General features: G+C 40.9%; 8 protein-coding genes across 8 annotated transcripts; 6 read left to right on the top strand and 2 right to left on the bottom strand.

The window, feature by feature from the left end:
- Positions 1-7750: 7750 nt before the first annotated feature.
- On the top strand, positions 7751-8197 carry rps7 (ribosomal protein S7). Its single transcript has one exon. It carries the CDS (start codon positions 7751-7753, stop codon positions 8195-8197), a length of 447 nt encoding a protein of 148 aa, YP_011069402.1.
- Positions 8198-8579: 382 nt separating this feature from the next.
- cox1 (cytochrome oxidase subunit 1) lies at positions 8580-10076 on the top strand. Its single transcript has one exon. The coding sequence runs from the start codon at positions 8580-8582 to the stop codon at positions 10074-10076; it is 1497 nt and encodes a 498-aa protein (YP_011069403.1).
- A 509-nt stretch (positions 10077-10585) lies between these two features.
- cob (apocytochrome b) lies at positions 10586-11782 on the top strand. The gene has a single exon. The coding sequence runs from the start codon at positions 10586-10588 to the stop codon at positions 11780-11782; it is 1197 nt and encodes a 398-aa protein (YP_011069404.1).
- A 262-nt stretch (positions 11783-12044) lies between these two features.
- Positions 12045-12623, top strand: atp4 (ATPase subunit 4). Its single transcript has one exon. It carries the CDS (start codon positions 12045-12047, stop codon positions 12621-12623), a length of 579 nt encoding a protein of 192 aa, YP_011069405.1.
- Positions 12624-15578: 2955 nt separating this feature from the next.
- nad6 (NADH dehydrogenase subunit 6) lies at positions 15579-16196 on the bottom strand. The gene has a single exon. It carries the CDS (start codon positions 16194-16196, stop codon positions 15579-15581), a length of 618 nt encoding a protein of 205 aa, YP_011069406.1.
- A 1037-nt stretch (positions 16197-17233) lies between these two features.
- Rpo (DNA-directed RNA polymerase) lies at positions 17234-20113 on the top strand. Its single transcript has one exon. It carries the CDS (start codon positions 17234-17236, stop codon positions 20111-20113), a length of 2880 nt encoding a protein of 959 aa, YP_011069407.1.
- Dpo (DNA-directed DNA polymerase) lies at positions 20043-24689 on the top strand. Its single transcript has one exon. It carries the CDS (start codon positions 20043-20045, stop codon positions 24687-24689), a length of 4647 nt encoding a protein of 1548 aa, YP_011069408.1.
- A 42-nt stretch (positions 24690-24731) lies between these two features.
- V9627_mgp03 (hypothetical protein) lies at positions 24732-25775 on the bottom strand. The gene has a single exon. It carries the CDS (start codon positions 25773-25775, stop codon positions 24732-24734), a length of 1044 nt encoding a protein of 347 aa, YP_011069409.1.
- Positions 25776-27616: the final 1841 nt, after the last annotated feature.

Genomic DNA, 27616 nt, shown 5'->3' on the forward strand with positions numbered 1-27616 from the left:
GAAGACTTCTCGTCGAATATCAAAGGAAACATCGTTTTTCAATTCTTGCTTGGGTCGGAGCGTAGACGGGCGAGTAGAGCCCAGGAAACAGGAAAGCTCGTCATAGAGAGAGCAGTTGACTAAAAATAGAAGACTGCTGCCCTGCCCTGAGAGGGGGCGGCCTCTCTCGGGAAAGATGGCCCAATTTCTCTTCTTTCTTTTTAACCTCGTTAGCTCAGCGGTATATTTTTTTAATAATAGCAGCCGGTTGAGATATTTCGTTTTCTAATTTCCTGCTATTGCGTTCCTTTCATCGAAAGCCTGAGAGAAGCGGGAAGGGATAGTCCTTTTTTCCGGCAAGTCCAAGCGGATTTTTATGAATTACGCCGAAGCGGCGGAACAGAAGCCGCACTCAGAAGGGAGTGGCAGGGAAGGGGGCGATAAGAGGGGCGCGGTTATATTTGAACATAAGGTCTTGGGAAGACGACGGCGCATAAGAATAGGGGGGTGGGTTAAAGGTAAGGCAGCTAGGCAAATACCTCGCCGAAAGGTGGAGGAGGGCGCCGAGACCCTGGGCAGCGGGATTTTCCCGTCATGATCTCGACTAAAGGAAAGTCGCACGTAGATATGGGTTCGAGTCCCATTCATGATTCCAGTTCAGAAGGACTTCATTCAATCGAAGAAGGAAGCATTACGAACAGATAAGCAGACAGGGTGACAAGATGCGACAACCAGGTAAAGGACTTTTTTCTTACAGAGTTCTTTTACTTTTCTGTAATCACCTCACTCACTCTAAGGTGAGTGAAATGCCCTACTTCTACCTGCAAAAGGAAATCCAATTGGAAAAACCTGACTGAACGTTAGGATGTTATGTCGACTTAATCCGTGATTTAATATGTTATGTAGGCTTAGCCTGAAGTTGAAGATTTCGATGGTCTAGCCCGAAATGGGAGTGAGAAAAGTCTCTAAAAAGGAGAGCAGGGCTCATTTCATCTTTCATTTCTGCACGAGCAAAGCCAACCACAGCCATCACCTTTTCAGAAGAGGACAGACATGCTCTTAGCAGATTGGAAGCATAACCGCCCTTGCTTAGCTCCTTCTTTCTTTTCTTTGTCTTCTATCGTTCGTATACCGTATATAGGTATACTCACTTGCTTAGAGCTTTCATACAGACTTTTTCTGGTCGTTCATTCGGAGCCAAGCTAACGCTTTTGGGCTAACGCTTGTCTCCCGCATTCACTAACTACCATAGCTAGTTGAGATAGATCGTTCGTATACCGTATATAGGTATACTCACTTGCTAGCACCTCTTTCTAGAACACTAAACTTCTCTTATGCACCTTTTTTCTTACTTGCCGTAGGTTCTGAAAGATGCTCGACCAGCGGGAGTAGGTCTTATAGAAAGAATAGAGATTGCCAATAGAGCTAGCTTTCTTTGTGCAAGAGATAGAAGAAGAACATATCTCTTCTAGGCCGGCTGCTTCACTTGTATTTGCTATTCATCTATCTGTGAGAAACCTGTACAGGAAGGCGTAAACTCCGCCGAAAGCCGTTGTGCTTTGATGCCGCCTGCCGGGAATTCTTATATATGAGAATCAGATGGCTGTTGTTAACTGCTAAGAGATTGTACCATTGGCACTAGACTTCGTTCTTCAACCTACTTATTTAACCTCTATCCTACGTGGATGTAAGGTAACACCAAGGATACTAGCATCCACGCAATCAACGTGTATCATTTACTGATAGCATATGGGGCTTTTACCATAGTAGCTACTCACTCATAACTCCCGGAAAGAAGGCTTATCCGCGCAATCAACATGTATCGTTTACTTTGATTTAATGAATGCAACAATCTCTCATTAGAGTTCGACGCATTAAATTATGATCTATCTATTACGATGAAGTTCATTGCATTTCCTATACCCTTCCTTCTTGCTATACGGGCTACTTCATTCCTTGCTTTAGAATGACGAAGAGAGAAGTGTGAAAGCAATGCTACCTTCCCTCTATTCTTTCAGTTGTTAGCTGCTTCTTTATCTGGTATTGAGTTCATAGACCACAATCTAAATGTGATTCCGACACCTGACGAAGGCCTTCGACGTGCTGCTAATATAGGGAAGCAAGGTCGTAGTTAGTAGCCCGTTACGGAAAGCTAGCTGAACTCTCTTCTATGTCTTACGTAGATAAGAAGGAATGGGACTGCTGTAGCTTCGCTTCTTCTTCTGCTCGCTACCGCCGATTAGCTCGACCAGAGGCAGGAAGATTACGGGGTTTAGTCCTCTTCGTTCCCATTCCGACCTCGATATGCAGCTAAAGAATGCTGTCATCCGTAGTTTATGCTTTAATGTAACACATAACACCTGTGGAGTCCCTTTTGCGCGATAGAGGCTAAATAAGTTGGGCTTGTTGTCTACTCGAGTGTATCGATAAACCAGTCATCTCAACATTCAAAATTCCTATGTTTCTAGCCAGCAGCCTATTACGTAAACAGCTTTGTCAACGTTGACACATACATTACGAATCCTTTCGGCCAGGTTCAGTAAAGAGAAATCGCAGGATAAACCTGTGGTGGGGAACGATCGATATAAGCTCAAACAATGGTGGTGTAGTCGCTTTCCTATGCCCTCCCGAGGGATTCGTTACGAACACTAACGCAAGCAACGTCTTTTTTTTGCCGTTGATGGTTGCAGCTTCTTCTCTTCGTTCGAGCTGCTTTCGCTCCAGCACCTATGGATTTTCTTTCTCAAGAAAGAAAAGAAGAAGAAAGAAGAAGATCTATTAATATGCATGGCTGCCTATATAACATGTTGCCTCCGACCTCTGTCTCACGACCGCAAATAGAACCTGTAGCTTCATGCCCCGCCCCATTTAAGGCTACTAATAGAATAGGGTTGTGCCTACGCCTCTACCTACGCACGATGCCACCTGTGCCTATGCCTCTGCGTCCGATGCCACGGAATCTGCTGCAAAGTCAGTCTTACTAGGACCCGAGACCGGCATTTGTCTTTCCGAACTAATTGCGGCTATTGGATTGGGATCCAGCCCAGACCTGGTAAGCATTTCTTTGAACAGCAGAAAAGCATTCGACCTCGGATGTCGCTAAGCTAAGGGATTTCTTTCAAGTCAATTGAATTGCTACAGTGCCATAAGCTGGTTGGGTAAGACCGGATACATTAACAGCAAGTAAACTACCTTGTTATAAGCATATAACACGCCTTATTGCCTCGTAGAGTCTCTTGGCATCCTAGCAACGGTTTCTTTGCTACTATACTGTATATGCTTATAAAGCTATACATCGCTTTTCTGCTTTAACTACGTATCCAAGCAACTAAAAGAGAACTTACCGGACAAAGAGCTAATAGTTAGAAGCAACTGCAACATTGAATAGCGCTTTCAGCTACAGAATGCGAGGTTAGCTACACTTGCTTAGTTCAAACAACAATAGCTACAATAACTGCTAAAACAGCAGAACTCTTAACAACATTGTATTCTATACACTCTTTCTTCTATCGTTCGTATCCCGTATATAGGTCTACTCACTTGCTTTCTTTTCTTTCTTTACCTCTTATATACAGTCAAATCTATTGGGAGCATGGCAGCAAGAAAACCGTATTTAACGTTCCTACATGTTCCATTTAAAGAGAAGTTCTTATTAGATGCCAGAAGTCCTACGGATCAAATCTATCATGTCGCGAGGTAGAATGGTTCAACTCATATACAAGAAAATCGATACAGCTCTTATTAGATCAAATACAACGAATAAAACCGGTATTCTCAGTCGGCGAAGCCTCTTCTGTTCTCAGTCGGCGAAGCCTCACAGCTTATATACTCTTTCTATAAGACCTACGGTGCATAATAAATATCTTATATAAGAAACCACGCTTCTTCATAGCAGTACTTGCTAATTGATTATGACGTGTATTAGCTTGCATAAAGATAGTTTACTTAGAATAGAAGTCTGGTAGGGTTGCTAGAGAGCGGGGCTACTAACTACTTGCATATAAGACTATACAGCTAGACTTGCCGGAGGTTTCTTTGCAATACTTGAGACTATACTGTCTAGCTATAGAAGGCATCTATTTGCTATGCTATTCTACTATACCGATATAACACACTAGTGGCTTCCGACGCTACACTAGCTGCTGTATTAGCTACACTAGCCGCTTGAATAAATAGGGCTACTACTTGAGGAAGACCTATTTATGCTACTTGAATAAAGAAGTGTGAGTGCCATTGATCGCGGATCGAGACTATTAGGTTGTTGGTCTTGGAAAGGCTTACCGAGCTATAGCTCCACATTTTCAGGAGTTAGCGTAGAAGGAAAGTTGACTTGCTGCGTGTTATACGCGCTGGAAACAAAACAGCCATTTAACACACGGTTGAGACCTTTTAGAATGTAGCGATTGGGGATTTGATGTTTCAATGACAAAAGCTGTCGATGGCGGTTATCTGTTCCTGGTTCTGGTTCAAATCCTGTCCCCGTAACGAACCTCTTTTTTTGTGAGCCTGCGTTGTAGCCTTTTGTATAACTTGAACAGCTTGGAAAAGAAATATAGTAGAAGATGCTTCTGTCTTTGTATCATAGTAGCTGCCTCTAGCTCTTTCTTCTTTTCTCGTGGCTGCGGTCGCGGGAGACCAACCCCAATAGCAGATTGTTTGGAGGCAGATAAAGCAGAAGAAGATAATGATGCTTACCAAGATCCTCTCGACAATGGCATGAACAAGCAACCCGGATATTCAAGGGTTTAGCATATTGATGAAGATGACCCACTACCACTGCGGCGATTACCCATCCTATCAAAGGTAGTGCCTCCAATCTTGGTACCCACATAGTGATTTCAAAGTGAAACCGTTGTAGGGATCAACCCCAGCTTCAATTAGGCCATCTCTGACAGCGGATTGCCAATTCTTGAGGTCCGGCTGTAACACAATGGCCTTCTCAACCCATTCATAGGAATGGTTAACCACTCCGAGATCCCAATTAAGACCAGAGTTCTTGCATAAATATGGATCTGCCCGACTATAGAAACCAGCGTTAATGGCGCTGCTTCCCCCAATAACTCGCCCTCGGGCGTTAGGAACTCCCTCTTTGGATGTGAAAGCTGGGGCAGTGGACTAAAAATGATCCATTCCGTTAAGGTTTCAAGAAAACCGTCTTGGCTCATCAGATTAGGGTTTCCGTACGGAATTCCACCCCTTTCAAGCAACAACACGCGAAAACTCTGTTACAATGTCGCCGCCAAGGGACAACCGGCTGTCCCGCCACCGACTACAATGTAATCGTAGTAATCTTCAGAAGGTAGGTCGGTCGCATTGAAGGTGAAGCCGAGAAAGTAGGGCCTGTAATCAAAGGTGGAATGAGAATCAAACATAAATTTAGGCAAGTAGATGCAGAACACGCATATGAGATATACAATATACACACACGTACATATATTTCTATATATACACACAGACATAATTGAGAGGGTTTGATGAGTTGAAACTTACTTTGTTGATGAACCTGTCCTCTTGCAAGTGACAAGGCTGTCGTGTACCTATCAAATAATAATCCTAAGTAGTCCTTCTAATGCTTCTCCCGTCGGTCGAGTGACTCCGTACCTCTCTTTTACAGTCGAGTTATTATATACCTAACTTGCCTAGCTAGGAAGTCAGAGCTGCAATATTCGCCTATTTAGCTTAAGATTGCCGCAACGGGCTTGATCATAGCCTCTTTCTTCTTCTTTTAAGAGCTCAGAGCGTAAGAGCTAATCTTCGATTTAATCACAATAGCAGTTTCACAGGCTTTTGAAGCAGGTTCTTTCTTGATATAACTCCTCAAAGGTAGCTATCGAAAGCGGCTTAAAGCCTATCATTCAGTATGTATTGTTGCAAGAACTCTATCTCCCGAGTATACCCTTTCAGTCTTCCCAGAAGATCGATAAAAGATGCCTTAAATCCCAGCTTGAAGCCTTAAAAGGCATACTTGGTAAAGTAAAGGAGAAGGGTTGCTCGAGTTGATTTTCTTTAGTTGCTTGTTGCAGTCCCAACTGCTGGGCGCAGATCCAACGTTTATGACGCCTTGAAGCACATGGTATCTGTCTAGCCCCAAATGTGCCTATAAGGGCTTATTTTTGGGGCCTTTCGGGAAGCAGCTGTGCGGATCTATAGTATAAGTAGAAGAGAAGATGCCCTCGTGGCCAGGCTTTTAGTGGCCCGCCTTCTCCTGACATGACAAAGAAAGACCGGTTTATTGCAGCTGCTTCAGAATGATATGATGTCAAGGTCTTTAGCAATTTGATAGGTTAAGGGGGAAAGCCTAGCCATTCTGAAAAGGTTACAAAACAATGTGCGCGTATTCCTTTCCAAGGATTTCATCCCCGAACAAAGGCCCAGCTACATAAGTATCTATACATCAATCATAATGTAGCAATAGCAGATAAAATGTGTAACAAACAAATGCTGAAGTATGATAGCTTCATCAAACAACCTTGCGACAATTCAGCCTAACCTGCCCCATTGGTGCAGTCAATACACGATAATCTGAAAGCTTCATCATCACCAAGGCAAAGTTGCGCTGAAAGAGGTTAACATCTGAGGCATATGCCCTGACCCGGGTCTCCGTTTCTTCTCCTGAAATTAGCTGCTGATCTACAAAGAGCAGTCCTTTACCCTGCGGAAGACTCCTAGAATACAAAATGCCTGAACCTCTGCCAGGCCCCTCATAGTCCATCTTCATTGCTGCGTCTGGGATTGTGGAAACTGCTGAGACATTTATAGTTGGAAATCAAAATGGTGAAGGCGAAAGGGGCAATGATGCTGTAGTGGATGTAGATGGTGACGGTGAAGACAAAGGGGATGATGATGAGGATTGGTTATTGTCGCATGTTGATCTCAGGACGTTCAGAAAGTTGTTGCCCAAGGTTAAGTCCGGCATACCAGTCCCCCTAAAGTTGTTAAGCCGGCTGTGGAAGAATTTACAGTTAATCATCCCAGTGCTGTGTGCTCCTGGTAAAAGCAAAAGATGAAGACACTGAGTTTAGTTTCCATTTATAAGAGAACAGCGCAGAATTACTTATTAAAATAAATAAAAATAGATAGAAGAGGCTCTCCTCACCTGCTAGACAAGATGAAACCACAAGAGAGAGAAAGTAGAGCTTATGCCTAGGATGAGCTTATTTATTACAGTATTCTTTCTGGTTAAAGAATCTCTTTCTAGTTGCTCTGGGCCAATTAGGGAGGAAATACGGGTTATTACCAGGTAGAGTCTCTTGCATCATACAGTCACTAGTAACGGTTTCTTTGCAATACTTGCTACTATACTGTATAGCTTTAGAAGCATATACTTGCTATGCTATTATACTATAGAAAGGTGCGCGGGAGAATCATAGTCAAAGCCTACGAAGGACCGTCAGTCTCCGGATAACTACTATTGCTTTTGCCATACCTTGTATGAGCTTTACCTCTTGCTAGCAAGTAATCCCAAGCAACTAGCCCTGCCTCGGTTCCACCCCTGTAAGCAAGAAAGCTCTCCCAGCCAGGGGATATTTCTTAAGTAAGGAAGATTCTGACGGGAATTCTACTCTATCTTATCTGACTAGTCTGGCTTTGAATCATATCCATTATATGGCTAAAATTGAGCATTCTATCGCAAGAATAGCACTCCATAGGTTAGTCACTGTTGGAAACTGGGGAGTTGGCTGATAAAGATGGACAGTAACGATCGCGTAATATAAATTCTTCGGCCTCGTCATCGAAAGCGGCTTCCAATTGCTCGGAAATTCTAAGCTATATGGGGGACTTGGATGGTGAGCAAAAACAATTGATCAAGAAGTTGGTCAACTTTCGCATGAAAGAAGGTAAAAAAACAAGAGTTCGTGCTATTGTTTATAAGACTTTGCATCGCCCCGGTCGAACTGAACGCGATGTAATCAAACTTATGGTTGACGCCCTAGAGAATATAAAGCCCATATGCGAAGTGGAAAGAGTAGGAAGAGCAGGTACTATTTATGATGTCCCTGGGATTGTAGCCAGGGATCGTCAACAAACCTTAGCTATTCGTTGGACCCTTGAAGCAGCTTTCAAACGACGTATAAGCTACAGGACAAGCTTAGAGCAATGTTCATTTGATGAGATACTGGATGCTTACCGAAAGAGGGGAATTGCACGTAAGAAAAGGGGGAATCTTCATAGACTGGCTTCCACCAATCGAAGTATCGCGCATTTCAGATGGTGGTAAAGTGAGACCACAAAAAGAGCTCTTCCGAATGATAAAGAAAAAAAGTGCTTAGTTTCGTTGGAAAAACCAACGCAAATCTCATATTTACTTTATAAAGCCGGATATATAAAAGGTTGGAGAGAGTGACTTTATGAAATTATATTATGTTATGTAAGTAGCTATGTAGTTAGTTAGTCTTTTTTTTCTAGTAAGCCTCTTCCCTGTGTATTAGCCCCCCTCTTTTTAAAAAGGAAGCCCCAGCTCCCTAAGAGGGACCCTTCTCTGATAAGGAAGGAAACAAAAGAATCTCAATTTTACGACAAATCCGGTCCGATGGCTGTTCTCCACTAACCACAAAGATATAGGGACTCTCTATTTCATCTTTGGTGCCATTGCTGGAGTGATGGGCACATGCTTCTCAGTACTGATTCGTATGGAATTAGCACGACCCGGCGATCAAATTCTTGGCGGGAATCATCAACTTTATAATGTTTTAATAACGGCTCACGCCTTTTTAATGATCTTTTTTATGGTTATGCCGGCGATGATAGGTGGATCTGGTAATTGGTCTGTTCCGATTCTGATAGGTGCGCCTGACATGGCATTTCCACGATTAAATAATATTTCATTCTGGTTGTTGCCACCAAGTCTCTTGCTCCTATTAAGCCCAGCCTTAGTAGAAGTGGGTAGCGGCACTGGGTGGACGGTCTATCCGCCCTTAAGTGGTATTACCAGCCATTCTGGAGGAGCAGTTGATTCAGCAATTTCTAGTCCTCATCTATCTGGTGTTTCATCCATTTTAGGTTCTATCAACTTTATAACAACTATCTCCAACATGCGTGGACCTGGAATGACTATGCATAGATCACCCCTATTTGTGTGGTCCGTTCTAGTGACAGCATTCCCACTTTTATTATCACTTCCGGTACTGGCAGGGGCAATTACCATGTTATTAACCGATCGAAACTTTAATACAACCTTTTCTGATCCCGCTGGAGGGGGAGACCCCATATTATACCAGCATCTCTTTCGGTTCTTCGGCCATCCAGAGGTGTATATTCCCATTCTGCCTGGATCCGGTATCATAAGTCATATCGTTTCTACTTTTTCGGGAAAACCGGTCTTCGGGTATCTAGGCATGGTTTATGCCATGATCAGTATAGGTGTTCTTGGATTTCTTGTTTGGGCTCATCATATGTTTACTGTGGGCTTAGACGTTGATACCCGTGCCTACTTCACCGCAGCTACCATGATCATAGCTGTCCCCACTGGAATCAAAATCTTTAGTTGGATCGCTACCATGTGGGGGGGTTCGATACAATACAAAACACCCATGTTATTTGCTGTAGGGTCCATCTTTTTGTTCACCATAGGAGGACTCACTGGAATAGTTCCGGCAAATTCTGGGCTAGACATTGCTCTACATGATACTTATTATGTGGTTGCACATTTCCATTATGTACTTTCTATGGGAGCCGTTTTTGCTTTATTTGCAGGATTTCACTATTGGGTAGGTAAAATCTTTGGTCGGACATATCCTGAAACTTTAGGTCAAATCCATTTTTGGATCACTTTTTTCGGGGTGAATCCGACCTTCTTTCCCATGCATTTCTTAGGGCTTTCGGGTATGCCACGTCGCATTCCAGATTATCCAGATGCTTACGCTGGATGGAATGCCCTTAGCAGTTCTGGCTCTTATATATCCGTAGTTGGGATTTGTCGTTTCTTCGTGGTCGTAACAATCACTTCAAGCAGTGGAAACAACAAAAGATGCGCTCCAAGTCCTTGGGCTGTTGAACAGAATCCAAACACACCGGAATGGCTGATACAAAGTCCTCCAGCTTTTCATACTTTTGGAGAACTTCCTGCTATCAAGGAGACGAAAGGCTATGTGAAGTAAAAGAAGAAAAAGTATCCGATTGCTACTAAGAACCTAACATAACATTTTTTTAAAGCCCTGAATCCTTACTCTGTACGGAGCAGTAGGCTGGAGTTATAGTCCGTATGCGTACCGTAGTACTTGCCTGGAGTAGGAAAGAGTGTTCTATCTCTTTTTTAGCCCTTTAAGAAAGAGTTACTGTTCTCTGTTATCAAATCGTCTGTGCTCACGAATCGATTGTGGAAGCTTAATTAAAATGAATTCTCGTTTTATAGTTACAGTCAACACAGTAGCTGTAACGTGACCAGTGCTTTGTCCTTTATCTAGATCTATATAATAAGGCTGCAACTGCGCTGAATGAAAAAGCCTTATTCCCATTCCATTTGTTTGTGAGGAAAGACCTCACCTACTCTCTTCCAATTCATTATATTCTAAGGAAAAGTGCACCGGGCCGCTTAGGCGGAATAGGCAAGCGGTGTGCTTTCTTTACTTTAAGAGTTGTCAGGATACACGATAGAAAAGAGAATGAAATGACTATAAGGAACCAACGATTCTCTCTTCTTAAACAACCTATATTCTCCATACTTAATCAGCATTTGATAAATTATCCAACCCCGAGCAATCTTAATTATTGGGCGGGGTTCGGTCCGTTAGCTGGTATTTGTTTAGTCATTCAGATAGTGACTGGCGTTTTTTTAGCTATGCATTACACACCTCATGTGGATCTAGCTTTCAACAGCGTAGAACACATTATGAGAGATGTTGAAGGGGGCTGGTTTCTCCGTTATATGCATGCTAATGGGGCAAGTATGTTTCTCATTGTGGTTCACTTTCATATGTTTCGTAGTCTATATTATGGGAGTTATAGCAGTCCTAGGGAATTTGTTCGGTGTAGCGGAGTTGTAATCTTCCTATTAATGATTGTGACAGCTTTTATAGGATACGTACCACCTTGGGGTCAGATGAGCTTTTGGGGAGCTACAGTAATTACAAGCTTAGCTAGCGCCATACCTGTAGTAGGAGATACCATAGTGACTTGGCTTTGGGGTGGTTTCTCCGTGGGCAATGCCACCTTAAATCGTTTTTTTAGTCTTCATTATTTACTCCCCTTTCTTTTAGTAGGCGCCAGTATTCTTCATCTGGGCGCATTGCATCAATATGGATCAAATAATCCATTAGGTATAAATTCATATACGGATAAAATTGCTTCTTACCCTTATTATTATGTAAAGGATCTGGTAGGTTGGGTAGCTTTTGCTATCTTTTCTTCCATTTTCATTTTTTATGCTCCTAATGTTTTGGGGCATCCCGACAATTATATACCCGCTAATCCGATGCCCACCCCGCCTCATATTGTGCCGGAATGGTATTTCCTACCGATCCATGCCATTCTTCGTAGTATACCTGACAAAGCGGGAGGTGTAGCCGCAATAGCACCAGTTTTTATATGTCTGCTGGCTTTACCCTTTTTAAATCAAAGTATGTATGTACGTAGTGCAAAATTTCGCCCGATTTACCATATAATATATTTGTTGTTTTTGGCGGATCGCTTACTACTAGGTTGGATCGGATGTCAACCTGTGGAGGCACCATTTGTGACTATTGGGCAAATTTCTCCTTTTGTCTTCTTCTTGTTCTTTGCCATAATGCCCATTCCGGGACGAGTTCAAAGAGAAAATCCTAATTATTTCAGCGAGAACTTTGCCTTTTCATATCCAAAAAAGTAAAGGGCGAACCCTTTACTTTTGCAGCAATTGGTGGAGGAAATCCAAAGGTTGAGGGGTTGCCGATGACTTCCTCTTTCATTACTTCATTCTTTCCATATCCCTAGAAGGGCTTTCACTCTCCTTTGTTCTCTTCTTTCTTTTTGATTTTGACTTGGTTGGCAGGGTCAGGGCCTTTCTCGCTGGGCGAGCGCATCCGATTCTAAAGTCCTTTCCTAAACCACTTCCCGTTCAGTTGCTGAAAGATAGAGATAAGGCTTTCTAAATGAGATTGATTTCCACGAATATGCAGGCTAGAAAGATGCTATTTGCTGCTATTCCATCTATTTGTGCATCAAGTTCGAAGAAGATCTCAATCTATAATGAAGAAATGATAGTAGCTCGTTGTTTTATAGGCTTTATCATATTCAGTCGGAAGAGTTTAGGTAAGACTTTCAAAGTGACTCTCGACGGGAGAATCCAGGCTATTCAGGAAGAATCGCAGCAATTCCCCAATCCTAACGAAGTAGTTCCTCCGGAATCCAATGAACAACAACGATTACTTAGGATCAGCTTGCGAATTTGTGGCACCGTAGTAGAATCATTACCAATGGCACGCTGTGCGCCTAAGTGCGAAAAGACAGTGCAAGCTTTGTTATGCCGAAACCTAAATGTTAAGTCAGCAACACTTCCAAATGCCACTTCTTCCCGTCGCATCCGTCTTCAGGACGATCTAGTCACAGGTTTTCACTTCTCAGTGAGTGAAAGATTTGTCCCCGGGTCTACGTTGAAAGCTTCTATAGTAGAACTCATTCGAGAGGGCTTGGTGGTCTTAAGAATGGTTCGGGTGGGGGGTTTCTCTTAAGAATAAAGAAGACGAATAGAATCTAATTCATGTTTATGCTAACAGAAGAGCGGATCCAATACCAAGACGTCCAGAACTCAAACTTATATATATATACATCTACAGGGTTGAGAAGTGTTTCGTCCGGGAGGTATAGCTCATCAGCGCATACATACAGAGATCCTGTGGTTGGATCTGTACTAGAGAAGGGAAGAACAAGAGGAAGACTCCATAGCTGATAGAACCAAGGCCAAGGGCTGGACTCTAGAGAAAGTGAAAGGTGATCTGCACTATGGCTTCTCCCATTCCTTATTTCAGCTTTGTTTTTAGTGCTTAGATAAGTTTCTTTCCAGCTCTCTAGTATACTTATTCTCTTTCTTATGCTGTTTTCTGCCTGTAGTGTGGTTCTGTCCCTACTATTGATAAAATCACTGGATGCTCTTGCTGCTCTGCTCCTCTAGTCAGTGTTCTACACGCGCAATGTCTAACGAAGTTTTGGCCTATATTTTGGAAATAATGCCTAAATTTTGCTTTCTAGTACCTGCGCCTGTATTTATACTCTTTCTTTTTCGAGCGGCCCGTGTAACAAGGGGGCTTAACCATGAAAATTATAAGGCGCACGTGAATTAAAATATTGGAGATACATTGAAGGAGCAGATTAACCAGCGATTCATACAACCACTCCTTGAAGAACGAGGGACCCAACTCCCCCGTGGCACGAAATCTTGCGATTTAGTCCAGAAATTGGTCGAAGGAGACCCAGACAATCTTGAAAGACTGGTAGCAATATTTGAAAGCCTGGAAACTTTAGGGCCCTTAAGTCCCTACTTTCTCCAGATTCTTTCTCTTATTCCTCCTATTCCTGGGGTTGCTTGAGGGTTGAGCAATCGACATGATATATTTGCTCACATTCCAGGCGAAGGTCATAATTTGCAGGAACATTCTATGGTCTTAATAAGAGGAGGTAGAGTGAAAGATTCGCCAGGTGTGAAATCCCGTTCTGACTAGTTCCGTTTGGTCGATTCCGGCATACATAAAGGTAGAGCTGGGCAGCGGCTTTACTTTTATCTAGATCGGAATTCAATGTAGCCTTTAGTCTAGGCGAGGCCCCCTGTCGCTAGGGGGAGAAAGAAGAGTGGGATAGTGGGCTTCTTTCGCTTTACTTTTTAGCTATATTTAGGTGTAGGATAAAGATTTTAGGTGTTGAATCAGATAAAGATATCTCCATTGGTTTACTTCCAATGGGCTCAAAAGCGGCAATTTATGTCAGTGAAGGATGGAATAACATATGAATAAAAAAGCTTTAGTAGACCCCAAACCTAAAGAGGTAATCCTTTGTTGAATGCATTACATGCTTATTAGCAGTTCCTCGATCGCAAGCCCAGTCAATTATCTTAGCCCTTTCTTTTGCGTATGCATGCTATTCATGTCTTCGTGCACTATCTAAGTAAACTTAGTAAGCTTTCTTTGGAAGAAATGCAACTCTACTTCGTTTTAGAAATGTTAGATTTTCATGTGTTAAGCATAACGTTTAAGTAACATGATGTAAGTTTATTAGCGCTTTTTCCACCACCTAGAAGCTTCTACCTCCCTTATCTTTGTCTTTTTGCTTTTCTTTTTGTGAGCACCAGGTGATCTAGTGTAGTAGTCTTCTTACCAAGAGGACGAGGCCACTCCAAAGAAAGAACGAATTGGAGTGGGAAAGAAGAGCAGGTATGTGAGCTTCTTTCACTTGACTTTTTTCTTCCTTCTCTTCTAGTTTCAGGAAGATCAAACAGAGGTCTCATCGGTCTATCGACCGGTATACAGCTTGTATAGTCGTCAATTAGTTGGCTTACCATTCCATTATTTGTTTTGTGGTGAAGGACAAAGGCTGGGGTTTTCCAACTGACCCGAGCGAACCCGTGATTCCTCTTAGTAATAGAGGTTGCTTGAGCTGCTCCTGATGTCGGGATTGGATTTGGATCTCATCCAGAAAAAAGAAAGAAAACCGGGTTTCGAGCTCTATATTCTGCTTCTTCTTGTCGAACCGGCATTGGGCCAATTGGGACTCTCTTTCATATCCTCCTCCTGTTGGTGACTGACCTCTTCCTTTCTATTTAGAAAGTGAAAGTCGTTGCCGGCCGGTGTGACAGTATGAGTAGACGGTGCTCTTCTCTTTCCGGGTTCATAATCGGTGCTATTGAATCTGCAGTTAAGGGAATATCGCCAGTTATTTTAAAAAGAGTTCCGCTCAGGAATCCCTTTGAGAGAGGTTTAGCCTAGCCTTCAGGTCCTATAAAAAAATGGAGCTTACCGGTTTATGGAATTGAGAAATAGATGTCCTACCAAGGCTGTATGGAATAGAATGAAGGGTTAGGGTTCTTGCGGGAAGAAGGACAAACCGGGCCCCTAGTGGTCCTTATCTTATCACGCCACACATGGAGATGGAGACATCTCAAATAGGTAAATTGGTTTGGGAAGACGGGGGAAAAACATCCATCGTTTAGGTTTTTCTGAGTAGCTAAAGTTAAGATAGAATAGGTCATCACATCCTGGGGTTGAAGAATGAGCAGCTTTAAAAAGGAAATGGCAAGCAAGAAGGAGAGTAGTAACGTCGTATTATCCATCCGAAGCAGTAGCAGGCCAGGCACTGGTCTTTCTATCTTCTGGCTGTTCCCAGAAGTAATTTCCGAGCTTTTGAAATAATAGCTGTGGCACGCCCATGGATTCGATTCTTTTGTTGTTCTCCGGCACTTCCTGGTTTCATCTAAGAAAGGTAGCCCCAGGAACATGAAACGTTTCCTTCGCTAAGGTTGTAACAACTCTTAGGTATAGAGATTGGCCAGTGCTATGCTCTATAAGGAGTCAAGCTATGCTTTGTATATTTATTTTCGTGTAGCTAATGCAGCAGCAAGTCGAGTTGAGAGCACACTCTGGACTCTTCTCACGAATTGGATTCGAACCAATATGCTCCCTTCGGCGCGACTTCTCCGTTTAGTCGATCGTGAGTGGGTCTGTCGTCCTCCTCATTATAGTCCTCCTAGAATCAATAGCATTTCGTCGGAATACATCCTGTCTTTTCACCTTAGTAGTCCTATGCATAGTCAGTACTATAGCCCCAATCATGGCTACTAATAAAATCAGACTAGGAACCAAAAACCAGACGGAATAGTAAGTATAAAGTAAATTGCCCAATGTTTCCAAATTAGTCCAACTTCGTACCTTTCCGGCATAAACCATATATCTCAGAGAGGTCGTATTTCTTTGGGTTGGTAGTAATGGAATGCTTTCATTATCTAAAATGAAGAACATTTCCCACCAAAAGATCAGTCCAATAATACCACTCACTGGTAAATAGCGCAATACTTCTTCGTGAATCTCCGCTATTTGAATATGGAACATCATAACAACGAATAGGAATGAAACGGCTATAGCTCCTATATAAACTACTGGGAAGATCATAGCGAAAAAGTCGAGACCTAACAAAAGAAGTAAACCTGAAGTGTTGCGAAAGACTGGGATGGAAAACGAAACGGAATGTACCGGATTTTTAGCACGTACAACCATCAAAGCAGAGACCAAAGCAAGGCTCGACAAAACAGAAAGTATCATAGTACGTCGTCCTTCCCTGAAATGGAACTTTCACGCTGGAGCATGAAAGTTGATCTATTACGACCAGCGCGGTTGTTCGTATTTCATTTGATTCTTCCAGGCCAAGTCCTAACTACATACCTACAAAAGGGCCATACGTATTCAGAATCTCAATAAAGTAACTACTGTCTGTGCCATGACTAATGAGATTTAAATATATTTTGTGCAGTCCTATAATTTGTTCTTGCAAAGACTCGTCTATAATAAAGACATTATCGACTATATGTTTGAAATCGAGTTCGTCAGGTAATCTACGATTACCATTTGTAGCAGTATAATCTTTAAAAATCATTTCTAGTTTCGACTCGGTTTTTTGTTTGAGTTTGTCCAATTCCAACTCCAAAATAAGAATTTCAGAGCCCTTCCCCACTTTAAACCCGGCAAAGAAAGCTAGCGAAAGAACTATTCCGATTCCGATTCCGATTCCGACTGAAAAACAGGGTTCGTCTATGAAATTCTTCATATTCATATTTTTATTTCATCTCTATAGTTCCGCTTCCTCCTCTATGAAGAAAGACTTGTGGAAAAGAGCTAGCCTGTTGGGCCAAGAAAGGCATGTGAGTTGTTGGGCGTAAAAGTTATTCTCTTACGATATTTCGAGTTGGATGAAAAGAGCGAATACAGATACACACCTTCTACCCCTTATAGAGTATAAGACAGGCCTATCTCTATAGTGGAACCTATCTAGGTTCTAGCAAATATAGAGTGTGAATGCTGGCTACTAGAACTAGTGGTCGTAGGGCAACGGGGAGATGAGTTAGCAACTTCACGTTTAAAAGAGATCCAAGTCCATAGAGTAGAGACTAATAAGGTCTCAACATATTATGGATGCCCAATCCCGGAAAGTATCAGAGGTTGTTGAGTTATCCAGCCTCTCACTGCATATATGGGTAGTCTAGTAAACCAGGTCACAGCGGTGGTGGCCACATAGCTATATCTGACTCATATAGCTATGCCTAAAATCCTAGTTTTATATCTCCAACTCAAATAGTCACAATATGAATCAAAAGAAAGATTCCCAGGAGACAACCTGGATTACTCGAACTCACGAGTTCTTGCCACCTATCGGCAGTGATGATCGTGAAAAAGTTATTGGATTCTGGTCAGATTTTTACAAGAGTGTCTTTGAACTAAGTGAGAGTACTTCAAGCTACCAAGATTGTTTTCCTACAAAGAATGATTCGATCTACAAACAGATTGTATTCAAACGTCTGGAACAATGTAGGGGATCACATCTTAGCGATGAGCAGTTGCGAAAACTTCAATTATTCATTGAGGACTCCACTTTGGAATTTGATGAGAAATCGATGTATAAAACAGTCCCTAACGCAGTCAAAATGATGATTCTGCGAGGTGAGGAATCTGTTGTTGATGATTCATCTGGAAAGAGAAAGAAAGCGGGTTTTCAATCAGTCAAGAAAGGATATGATTCATCTGCAATGACTTATCTTTTGAAAAGTTCTAAGCTCACTGCTGAAGAGAAAGACTCACTCAATGTTTTTGGTCAACATACGTTGGAAGTTTTACTAATCCATGTGTTAAGTGTGTTGTTTAATTCAGTGGAATCTGATTCAGTCATTCGTCTATCAACTCTAATAGATCGTCTAGATACTACTGTGCGTTCTCAGATCCAACTATTAAAGAATCGCAAATCTAGGTATGAACAATCCATATCGACTGCTAAAGCCGGCGTTGATATCGCTCCGAAACCTAATGGGTCCCCGAAAAACACCTTTCATTTTGGTAATGAATTAGCTTCATTCTTGGAAAGAAAGGATTTGATCGAAATTTCGATTATTGGGAATATTGAAGATGAACCAAACCGTAAGAAAAATGGTTCTTTTTATTTAGCTAAACATCAGTACGTACACTGCAAAATTCCCGCATCCGATTTACCTATAAGGTTTAGTTTGCCCATGGTCTGCAAACCAGAAGATTGGCAAAGTATTCTCCAGGATAATCAAAAGCCTAAGTATCTATCCGATCTAAGGGGTGGTTATTTAAGTAGTTTAACTGCGGATGTAGATGAGCGTTACCGCTTGTTAAGCTCAAAGAACCTAGATAATTTTTATTTAGAATTCCATGATGATAATTCCACTGAATTATGTGATATCATGAATAAACTGCAAAGTCAACCATTTAAGGTTAATAGCTCTTTCTTGTCATATATTCGTCAAAATGAGTCTCTATTGGTTGAGCAGGGTTTAATACTACCAAGTTTTCTATCTAAATTACAAATCAAAGATATTTATGAGAAATTTAAGAAGAAGTATTATTCATATCATTTCTCCAAAAGTGTACGCCTTGCCACCTTATTCAAAGAATTGATGAAACTCATTCAGCGTGCCGGCTATGAGCAATACATATTGAAATTAGCAATAGCCTACGAGGGCTACCATTTTTATTTACCCGCTTTTCTGGATTTCCGAGGTCGAATTTATCGCAGTGGTATTTTACATTTCCACGAACGTGATCTAGCCAGAAGTCTGGTCATCTTTGCAAAAGAAGACTCTCAAGTCTCCTCTTCTATTCCAATATCCTTTTATTGTGCAGCATCCCACCTTTACAGATCTTTCGATAATAACGATGATGCTGTGGAATGGTTTGAGGAAGCTAAAGGTACTTTTGAAGAAGCTCCTAATGATTTATTAATCAAATTTGCTTGTGATGCGAAAAAACCATTACAGTTCCTGTCATGTGTTGTTGTATTTAAAGAGTATTCAACTACTCAAGATCTACAAGCTATAACATCTTATCCTATAACCCAGGACGCCTCCGCGAGTGCTTATCAGCTAATGAGCTACTTTTTATTAGATAAAGATCTGGCTAAGAATACAAATCTTATACAACGACCGGGTGATTCCAATATCCAAGATATTTATTCATACCTTCTCAAAGAAGTGCAAGTCTACATAAATGATAATGATAAATATAAAAATGATTCACTCATTCTTACTGTAAGTGATAATCTGACGCGTAAGATAGTGAAAGGAATCTTTATGCCTATGATATATGGTAAAACATTAATGAGCACGGGTATCTTTCTGCAAGAGAGTTTCTCTTTCGATCTGGGTAAGCGCCAGAACGCTGTGGCTCAAGTCTTTTATGACTTCTTTAAGGTGAAATATTCTAGACTGAATTGCTTGATGAATATGATCCAAAATATTGGATGGTTCTCATCAGAAAGGGGTAACCCAGTTTGCTATAAAGTCCCATTATTTACAACAATACAGGATTATCGAAAATCATCAGAGACTCATATATGGGTCTACTCAAAAAGCACTCATTCGAGGAAAAAGGTAACTCTCTCAATACCTTCGGAGGAACGAGATAGTCGAAAAACGCTGTCATCAACCTTCGTCAACTTCATTCATCAAAAGGATGCCTGTCTCGCTATGAATGTAGTCAAGTTCTTACTCTCTGATCCTTCTATCCCTATCCCTATATACACAGTTCACGACAACTTTATAACAATAGCAGACTGTTGCTTTAGCTTGCCGTTGTTGTATATCTCAGCCTATAAGGAATTGGGTCCACCTCTTTTAACGATCAACGAGTTCATCTATATGAATTGTTCCAAACCAGGTTACCATGATCCAGAGAAATTCAAAAGAGTTATTCCTTCTCGTGAACTCGAATCTCTCTTAAATAATTGTATTCCAACTGAGTTTAGGAATAAAAAGAATCTTTGGAATAAAAAGAAAACAATTATAGTGAATTCATATAATACCTATGTTAATGCTGTATGCGGTCCTATCGATAGTGATACAACAAATGCACCTGTAGCAACCCTATTAGCCACCAGATATGAGGCTCATGAGCGAAAGTGGGAATCTTTCAAAAAAGAGCTTTCCGATCGATATTGTTTACAGTATTAGTATGTTAGTAAAAAAGGGGGCATACAAAAGGGTTCATACAACCCGTTCATACACAAGCCGTTACTTCGATTCTGATCTATTCTATACGCGTATTCGTCATACAACATATGCTTCTCCACATCCGTTTTTGATTCAAGCTGCCCATGATATAGACCCGGGCTTCACCGTTCTGGAAATCGTCTTAATAATCATCGCTATTTTCGATCTTCTAATTCGTTATGTCTTCTCATCGGTAAAAGGATATTCCAAATTCCTTATTACCTTGACCCTAATTGATAAGGATGGTAAGGATATTACATATACTATATGTGATGCAATACCATTGACTCCACTAGATGGTAGCGCGTTCCTTCCTTATAAGGATATCTTTTCCTATATCTATAGGGCTGTTATCCAAGTTTTTGAGACTTACAAAGGTGCTATCATTAGCAAAATCGCCCTGCGTATTTTTCTAACTGGTCAAAATCTTGAAAAACATCTCTCAAAAGATGAAATCATAAAGATACTTGATACCCTTTTAGAGGATCTTTCTCATGATGATGATGGCTACAATTCAGACTGGGACGGTAGTGAGAATGGCAACCATGTTGGAAACAAGAACGAGAGCAAGAAGAGTCTTGGTCTTCTTTCGTTGGTTTTAAACGACAAAAGAGATGTCAAACCCCCTGTTGCTAAACCTATTTCGAATAAGAAACGTACTTATAATAGCAATATATCGCAAATCATTTCTTCCAATCCTAATCCTAAGGGTGTTACACCATTTATGGTGGCCGATATTGAGACAATTCTTCATAAGGATGATACGGGGATGGAAGTGCAGACTCCATACGCAGTAGGTTTACTGGTGGTTCTACCTGAAAAGGAAGTGGATAAAGCGGATATTATGACTTTCTATAGCGAGGATTTGCTTTACAAAGCAATCTATTCATCCTTCAAAGATAGGAGCGAGAAAATCCTATATGAGATGGTTAAACGGATTGATGTAGTAGCTACTACACAGTATAAGACAGCTAAGTCTATATACTTCCATAACTTATCACGATTCGATGGAATAATCTTGCTTAAGCACTTAATCTGTCATCATCCATACTACAGCATTCAACCTCTGATTCGAAACCATCGAATTTACGAGATCAAAGTCTACAAAAAGATGCAACAAGAGGTGAATGAAAAGATGGTTGATAAGAAAGGTGTTCTGTTATTCTCCTTCAAAGATTCGTTAAATCTACTTCCTGGAAAACTGGCTACCCTGGCACAGAGCCTGTGTCCGGATCTTGGGGCTAAATATGATTTCGATCATGAGCAACTCAAAACTGTGGAAGATATCTCTCTTAGGGAAGAAGAATTGCGTGAGTATTTGAAGCAGGATGTGCTTCTACTTGGAGGAGTTCTGAAAAAAGCTCAAGAGATCATCTTGAATATCTATAATGTGAACATAAATACAGTCTTGACCATATCATCCCTAGCTATGAGAATCTTTCGTATTCAATACTATGATGCTTCGTCTTTTCCAATCCACATCCCAAACGTGAATGAAGATCAATTCATCAGGAAGGGCTACTACGGAGGTCATGTTGATGTCTATAAACCAAGAGGTGAGAACTTGTACTACTATGATGTGAACTCTCTCTATCCCTATGTGATGCAAGAATACCCAATGCCTGCTGGTAAACCATACTGGAATGGAGATCTGAGGAAGAAAGATTTAGACACCCTCTATGGATTTATTGAGGCTTATGTGAAATGCCCGGATTCTATCAAAAAACCATTTCTACCCTATAGGGAAAAGGTTAATGGATCTCTCATCTTTCCAACAGGATACTTTGTCGGTGTTTACTATAGCGAGGAGTTGAAATATGCTCGCGATTTGGGCTACACCATCTACCCTCTACGTGGCTATCTCTTTAAGAAGACGGAAAGCCCTTTCAAGACCTTTGTCAACGATCTATATAATAGCAGGTTAGAGGCTAAGAAAGATGGGAATGAAGGAATGTCTTATGTTTACAAAATCCTTATGAATTCACTTTACGGCAGATTTGGTATCAATCCAAAAATGACTATTACCGAGATCTGCAATCAAGATTGTTACAATCAATTAGTAAGAAAGGATACTTTCATAAATGGGGACAAACTGTACGAAGATACATACGTAGCGAATTTAAAGAAAGATTTATCAACAGATAGTTGGGACCCGCCTAAGAATGCTGCAGTCCAACTAGCAGCGGCTATTACAGCATGTGCAAGGATCCATATGTATCCATATATAGCAAGAGAGGACTGCTACTACACAGACACAGACTCTATAGTTCTTGGTAACCCACTCTCAGATGATATGGTATCTTCTTCAGTCTTAGGGAAATTGAAGCTAGAAGATCAAATAGCGTGGGGGCTCTTTTTAGCACCTAAAACCTATTGCTATACTACAATTGATGGTAAAGATGTACTAAAACACAAGGGTGCAGCAAAACATTTTGTTGACATTGATTGGTATGAAAACCAATATGCTAATAGAAAGAACGAGAAAAGTGTACCGTATTCGACTCCCTTTGGTGTTGATTGGAATCAACTTCGGATTGTTAAGAAAACGTCACATCTTGCGATGAATGTGGATATCGGTACCAAAAGGAAAGTGGTATACAGTGAAAATAATGTTTGGTTGGAGACCACACCCTTTAAAGTGGAAAACTTAAAAGACTGCTCAAATCAGGACTTGAGATACATTATCAAGAAAATCCAACATGAGAAAGATAAAGAAGATGAGACTACTAACACTTCTTCAACTACGCCTACGGATGGCAAGAAAGAGACAGAAAGCAGCAACGTTGATGATAGCACTTCTTCGCCAACCAGCTCTTCAACAACCATTGATGATAGAACTTCGACTAATGCACCTTATAGCACTGTTGAGAACCCACGCTCTGGCAATGATAGTGATGAAGACGGCTACGCCAGTGATAGAAACGAACGCTCAGACTCACGCTCTGGCAATGATAGCAATAACCATAACAGCAACGAACGCTCAGGTGGCAACAACGTTGATGAACGCTCAGACTCACGCTCTGGCTACGGCAGTTCACATGAAAGCAATGATAATAGCAATAGCTCTGGGAGTGATGAAGACGGTGACAATAAGGATGAAATCCTACCGGATAAAGAAGATGAGACTACTAACACTTCTGAGAAGTCTTCTTCAACTACGCCTACGGATGGCAACAAAGAGACAGAAGCAAGAACTGTTCGTTCAGATGGCAATGGCAGCTACTATGATAGCACTTCTTATAGCACTGTTGACACTCAACATACGGATGACCATGATAGTGAACCAGAGAATAGCTCCCCTGGCAACGATAGCAATAACAACAATGATAATAGCTCTGGTAACGGCAAGGGATGGTCCTTAGAGAAAGAATATGATAACAATTCTGGGAGTGACAATAAGAGTTGTACCCCTCCTGAGAACCATTCTTCAAGTGATTCAGACAACAATAACAATAGGACTTCTTCGCCTACCACAACTAACAGTTCTTCAGGATGGGATGCACTTGTAAAAGAGATGAAAAGAGAAAAAGAACAAAAAGAAAGAGATACAACTTCTTCAACTAGCAGCACTTGTGAGCCTACTTCTACCTATGCGCCTACTGCAAATGATTACACTACAGCGCGAAACGTAGATGATTATTCTCAACGTGACACCATAGGAGAAAATGAATTGATTGAACACTATGTTATTAGAATGGAGAACAAAGATAGAGTGAAAGAGATCTGGGATCGCAAAGCAAGAGCAGAAGAAATGCTGAGCAAACTCAATTCAGACAATGTATACAACCCTAGAACAAGAAATTATTGGAAAGATGAAATCAGGTGTGTAAACCGGGCCTATGCTATCTTCAAGACCCAGAAGGACATCAGGGAAGGTAAGACAACAGTAGAAGATATTACACTATCCAACTGGTATGCTGGGGATTATTCTGCGGATATTCCTTATCCCTATGATCCAGACGTTAAGATACTTCTTGACAAATTCAAGGATAAAGAAAAAGCACAACACGTATGGCTATGGAAAGAGAGAACCCATATGGAGCTAAAAAGAGAAGCTGAGAAGGGAGATAATGCTGACCAACGACTTTTGATGTTGTACAAATATCGTATAGCATGTGTCAAGGTCGCTTACTCTAAATACATGGATAGTCAACAAATGGATGGAGACGAAAGACTCGAATCTTTAGCAGACTTCCTACCCTCTAATGATAGCTATGATTATGAGAGCAATGGCAGCTACTATGATAGCTATGATGTAGAGAGCAATGGCAAGAATGATGATTCTAGCTTAACTACAAGTGTAAACGATACCACTACAAGCGAAGACAGAGTAACCAACGATTACACTACAAGCTCGAGCAATGACAGCTACTACGATAGCTCTTCTTCCATTGATATAAGTGCGCAGGAGCTGGATAGAAGTTCAGATAAGACTGATGATCATACGCAAGAACAAAGAGATAATGCTCATCTTTCAGAACCCTTTAAGCGCGACAAAGAGGTCGAGCATCTTGAGAAGAATCAAGATGATCCATAGATAAGCGGCAGAAAGATCTTCTATTATAGACACCTACTTATATTATATACAATCAAATCGATCTTCTCCACGTTCTATCGTGCCATCAGGTGCAATACGAAAGACTTTCTTTACAGGACCTATTCTCGAGTACATACATCCTAAAGTATCGATAGACTTTATATACCCGTTGACTAGCTCAAGATCTACCAGCAGATCTTCTATACCGAAGAAAGCCTTTTCTTGTTCATTGTCTTTAATAAAGATAAAAACGGTATCATAATACCTCTCAAACTCAATACTAGGATACTTTCGAGCAAAGCCAGGATCAAAGCTTTCGGCCAAGTATAGATTGAATAAGACTCTGCATATTTCACCTAGAGTTGGTATACCATAAGGAGATGGTGGATGATACATATCCTGATGTAAAATATTGAGTTCCATCAACTGAGATATGAGTCTATAGACAGACTTATCATGAAGGATAGGTGACAGCGTCTCTAATAAATGAGTTTTAGGAATGAAATTCAAGGATTCATCTAATTCAATTGAGTACAACCTTTGAACCCTTATACCTAGAAGACTTTTATAAAAAGCCTCGATACTTGATCGATTCAATATTCGGTAATCATCATTTAGCGGTAAGCTACCACAAGAGAAACGATATAAGAAACGTGCTAAACCAGTGTAGACCACTACATCATCCTTATGCGGTAAAAGAACCTCTATAGAACCACGATGACGTCGACTTTTGCGAAACATGATATCAGGATAAGATGATATAAGTACTTCGGCATAATACTTTGAAAAAGCATACTCCGGGATGAGAAGATATCTTAGTGGAGATAGATGGTACTCATCCGAACATATTTGTTGTAGAATTGATTCTAATTGATCAAGAGGCATAGACCAACTTGTAGTTGTCGTTAAATCGTTATGAACAAAGAGAATATCTTCCAATAGCTGTTGGCGTGTACATAAAGACGAGTTAAAGCGCTTTAGAATACAATATCCATATCCATTAGATAGATAATGGTTTTGAGAACGTAAGACGTTAGACACACTAAGTGAATGAAGTACAATGCCCATTTTTTTCCTTCTATACATTGTTCATTACATTACTCATATCTACTACACCTGTAGTAATTATGAAGGCAATCATTAAGCCTAAACATACATTCCGAAGAACCACACCACTAGCCGGGATATTCATCTCAGAAAACGGGGGAACATTCACAAATGTTGATTTGATCCTCTCAGACATATCCTTTTGAGCTGTAAACTCAACACAATTGTAGGAGGGATCCAAAAAGTCCATATTTAAGAGAGGATCATATGAGACGATAGGTGTAAAGAGCTCCATAGGAGCTTGACCATCAATACATGGGAAAAATGTATACCACACTGTGCAACCAAACCCCGAACAGGTTAATATTAAAAAACGTCCAAAGGTACCATTAAAGAAGGTTATAACCTCCACTAAGTTTTTATAGTAATTCACATCTAAGACACTTCTCATTCCATCCTGGCGACTAAACGAACACAACTCCCGTACCGATGACATCTTCTTACTCATGGATAAATGAAGCGAATTCATCCAGTGAGTGTAACTCCTCTTCATCAAACTAGATGGAAATCGAGCATCATGCATGATAAACTCTGATTGGCCTGGATTAAAACGATATCCTAAACCCATAAAGGTTGTTCTTTGACTTTCAAATAGACAGTCTATCAAACCATGAGGAAAAGTCATAACAGGAGGATTGACTTTGAAGTGCGCTTCAGAACGAATATTCTTCATATAATTACAGACATACGACATATGGGAACCCAGAACACTCTTAGGCATTATCTGAGTTCTATTTCGATTAATCGTAATATTACGAGGAATACGACGTGAGACAACATTGGAGGATGATGAATCCTCAGATGGTTGATCATTACCCAGAGAGAGGTGTGCAACCTTATCGGGTAATCTAGCTACACCCGATGTCAGAATATTTTTCTTGAGAAAAGCTATCGTAGATCTCATATTCCGACTGGTGGTATAACGATATAGCAAAACAGAGACTGAAGGCGTAACATGTGATGTAGATACATACGAACAGATCATATTAATTGAACGTTTTCTAAGATAGAGTAATAAGATTGGTTTTTGGAAACGATCCCAGCCTATTATTGCATATATGGATATATATGTATACTATACTAGCATCCTTTTAGATAAGTAAGCTTAGGGGTGTTCTCAGTCGGCGAAGCCTCACATCCAACAGAAAGCATCTTTTAGATTCATATATATCCATATACTCTTACAGGAAGCTGACCGCTCGGCCACCACCGCTGTGACCTGGTTTACTAGACTACCCATATATGCAGTGAGAGGCTGGATAACTCAACAACCTCTGATACTTTCCGGGATTGGGCATCCATAATATGTTGAGACCTTATTAGTCTCTACTCTATGGACTTGGATCTCTTTTAAACGTGAAGTTGCTAACTCATCTCCCCGTTGCCCTACGACCACTAGTTCTAGTAGCCAGCATTCACACTCTATATTTGCTAGAACCTAGATAGGTTCCACTATAGAGATAGGCCTGTCTTATACTCTATAAGGGGTAGAAGGTGTGTATCTGTATTCGCTCTTTTCATCCAACTCGAAATATCGTAAGAGAATAACTTTTACGCCCAACAACTCACATGCCTTTCTTGGCCCAACAGGCTAGCTCTTTTCCACAAGTCTTTCTTCATAGAGGAGGAAGCGGAACTATAGAGATGAAATAAAAATATGAATATGAAGAATTTCATAGACGAACCCTGTTTTTCAGTCGGAATCGGAATCGGAATCGGAATAGTTCTTTCGCTAGCTTTCTTTGCCGGGTTTAAAGTGGGGAAGGGCTCTGAAATTCTTATTTTGGAGTTGGAATTGGACAAACTCAAACAAAAAACCG

The sequence above is a fragment of the mitochondrial genome of Daucus carota (assembly GCF_001625215.2).
Source record: "Daucus carota subsp. sativus mitochondrion, complete sequence".
NCBI classification, from domain to species: Eukaryota; Viridiplantae; Streptophyta; class Magnoliopsida; order Apiales; family Apiaceae; genus Daucus; species Daucus carota.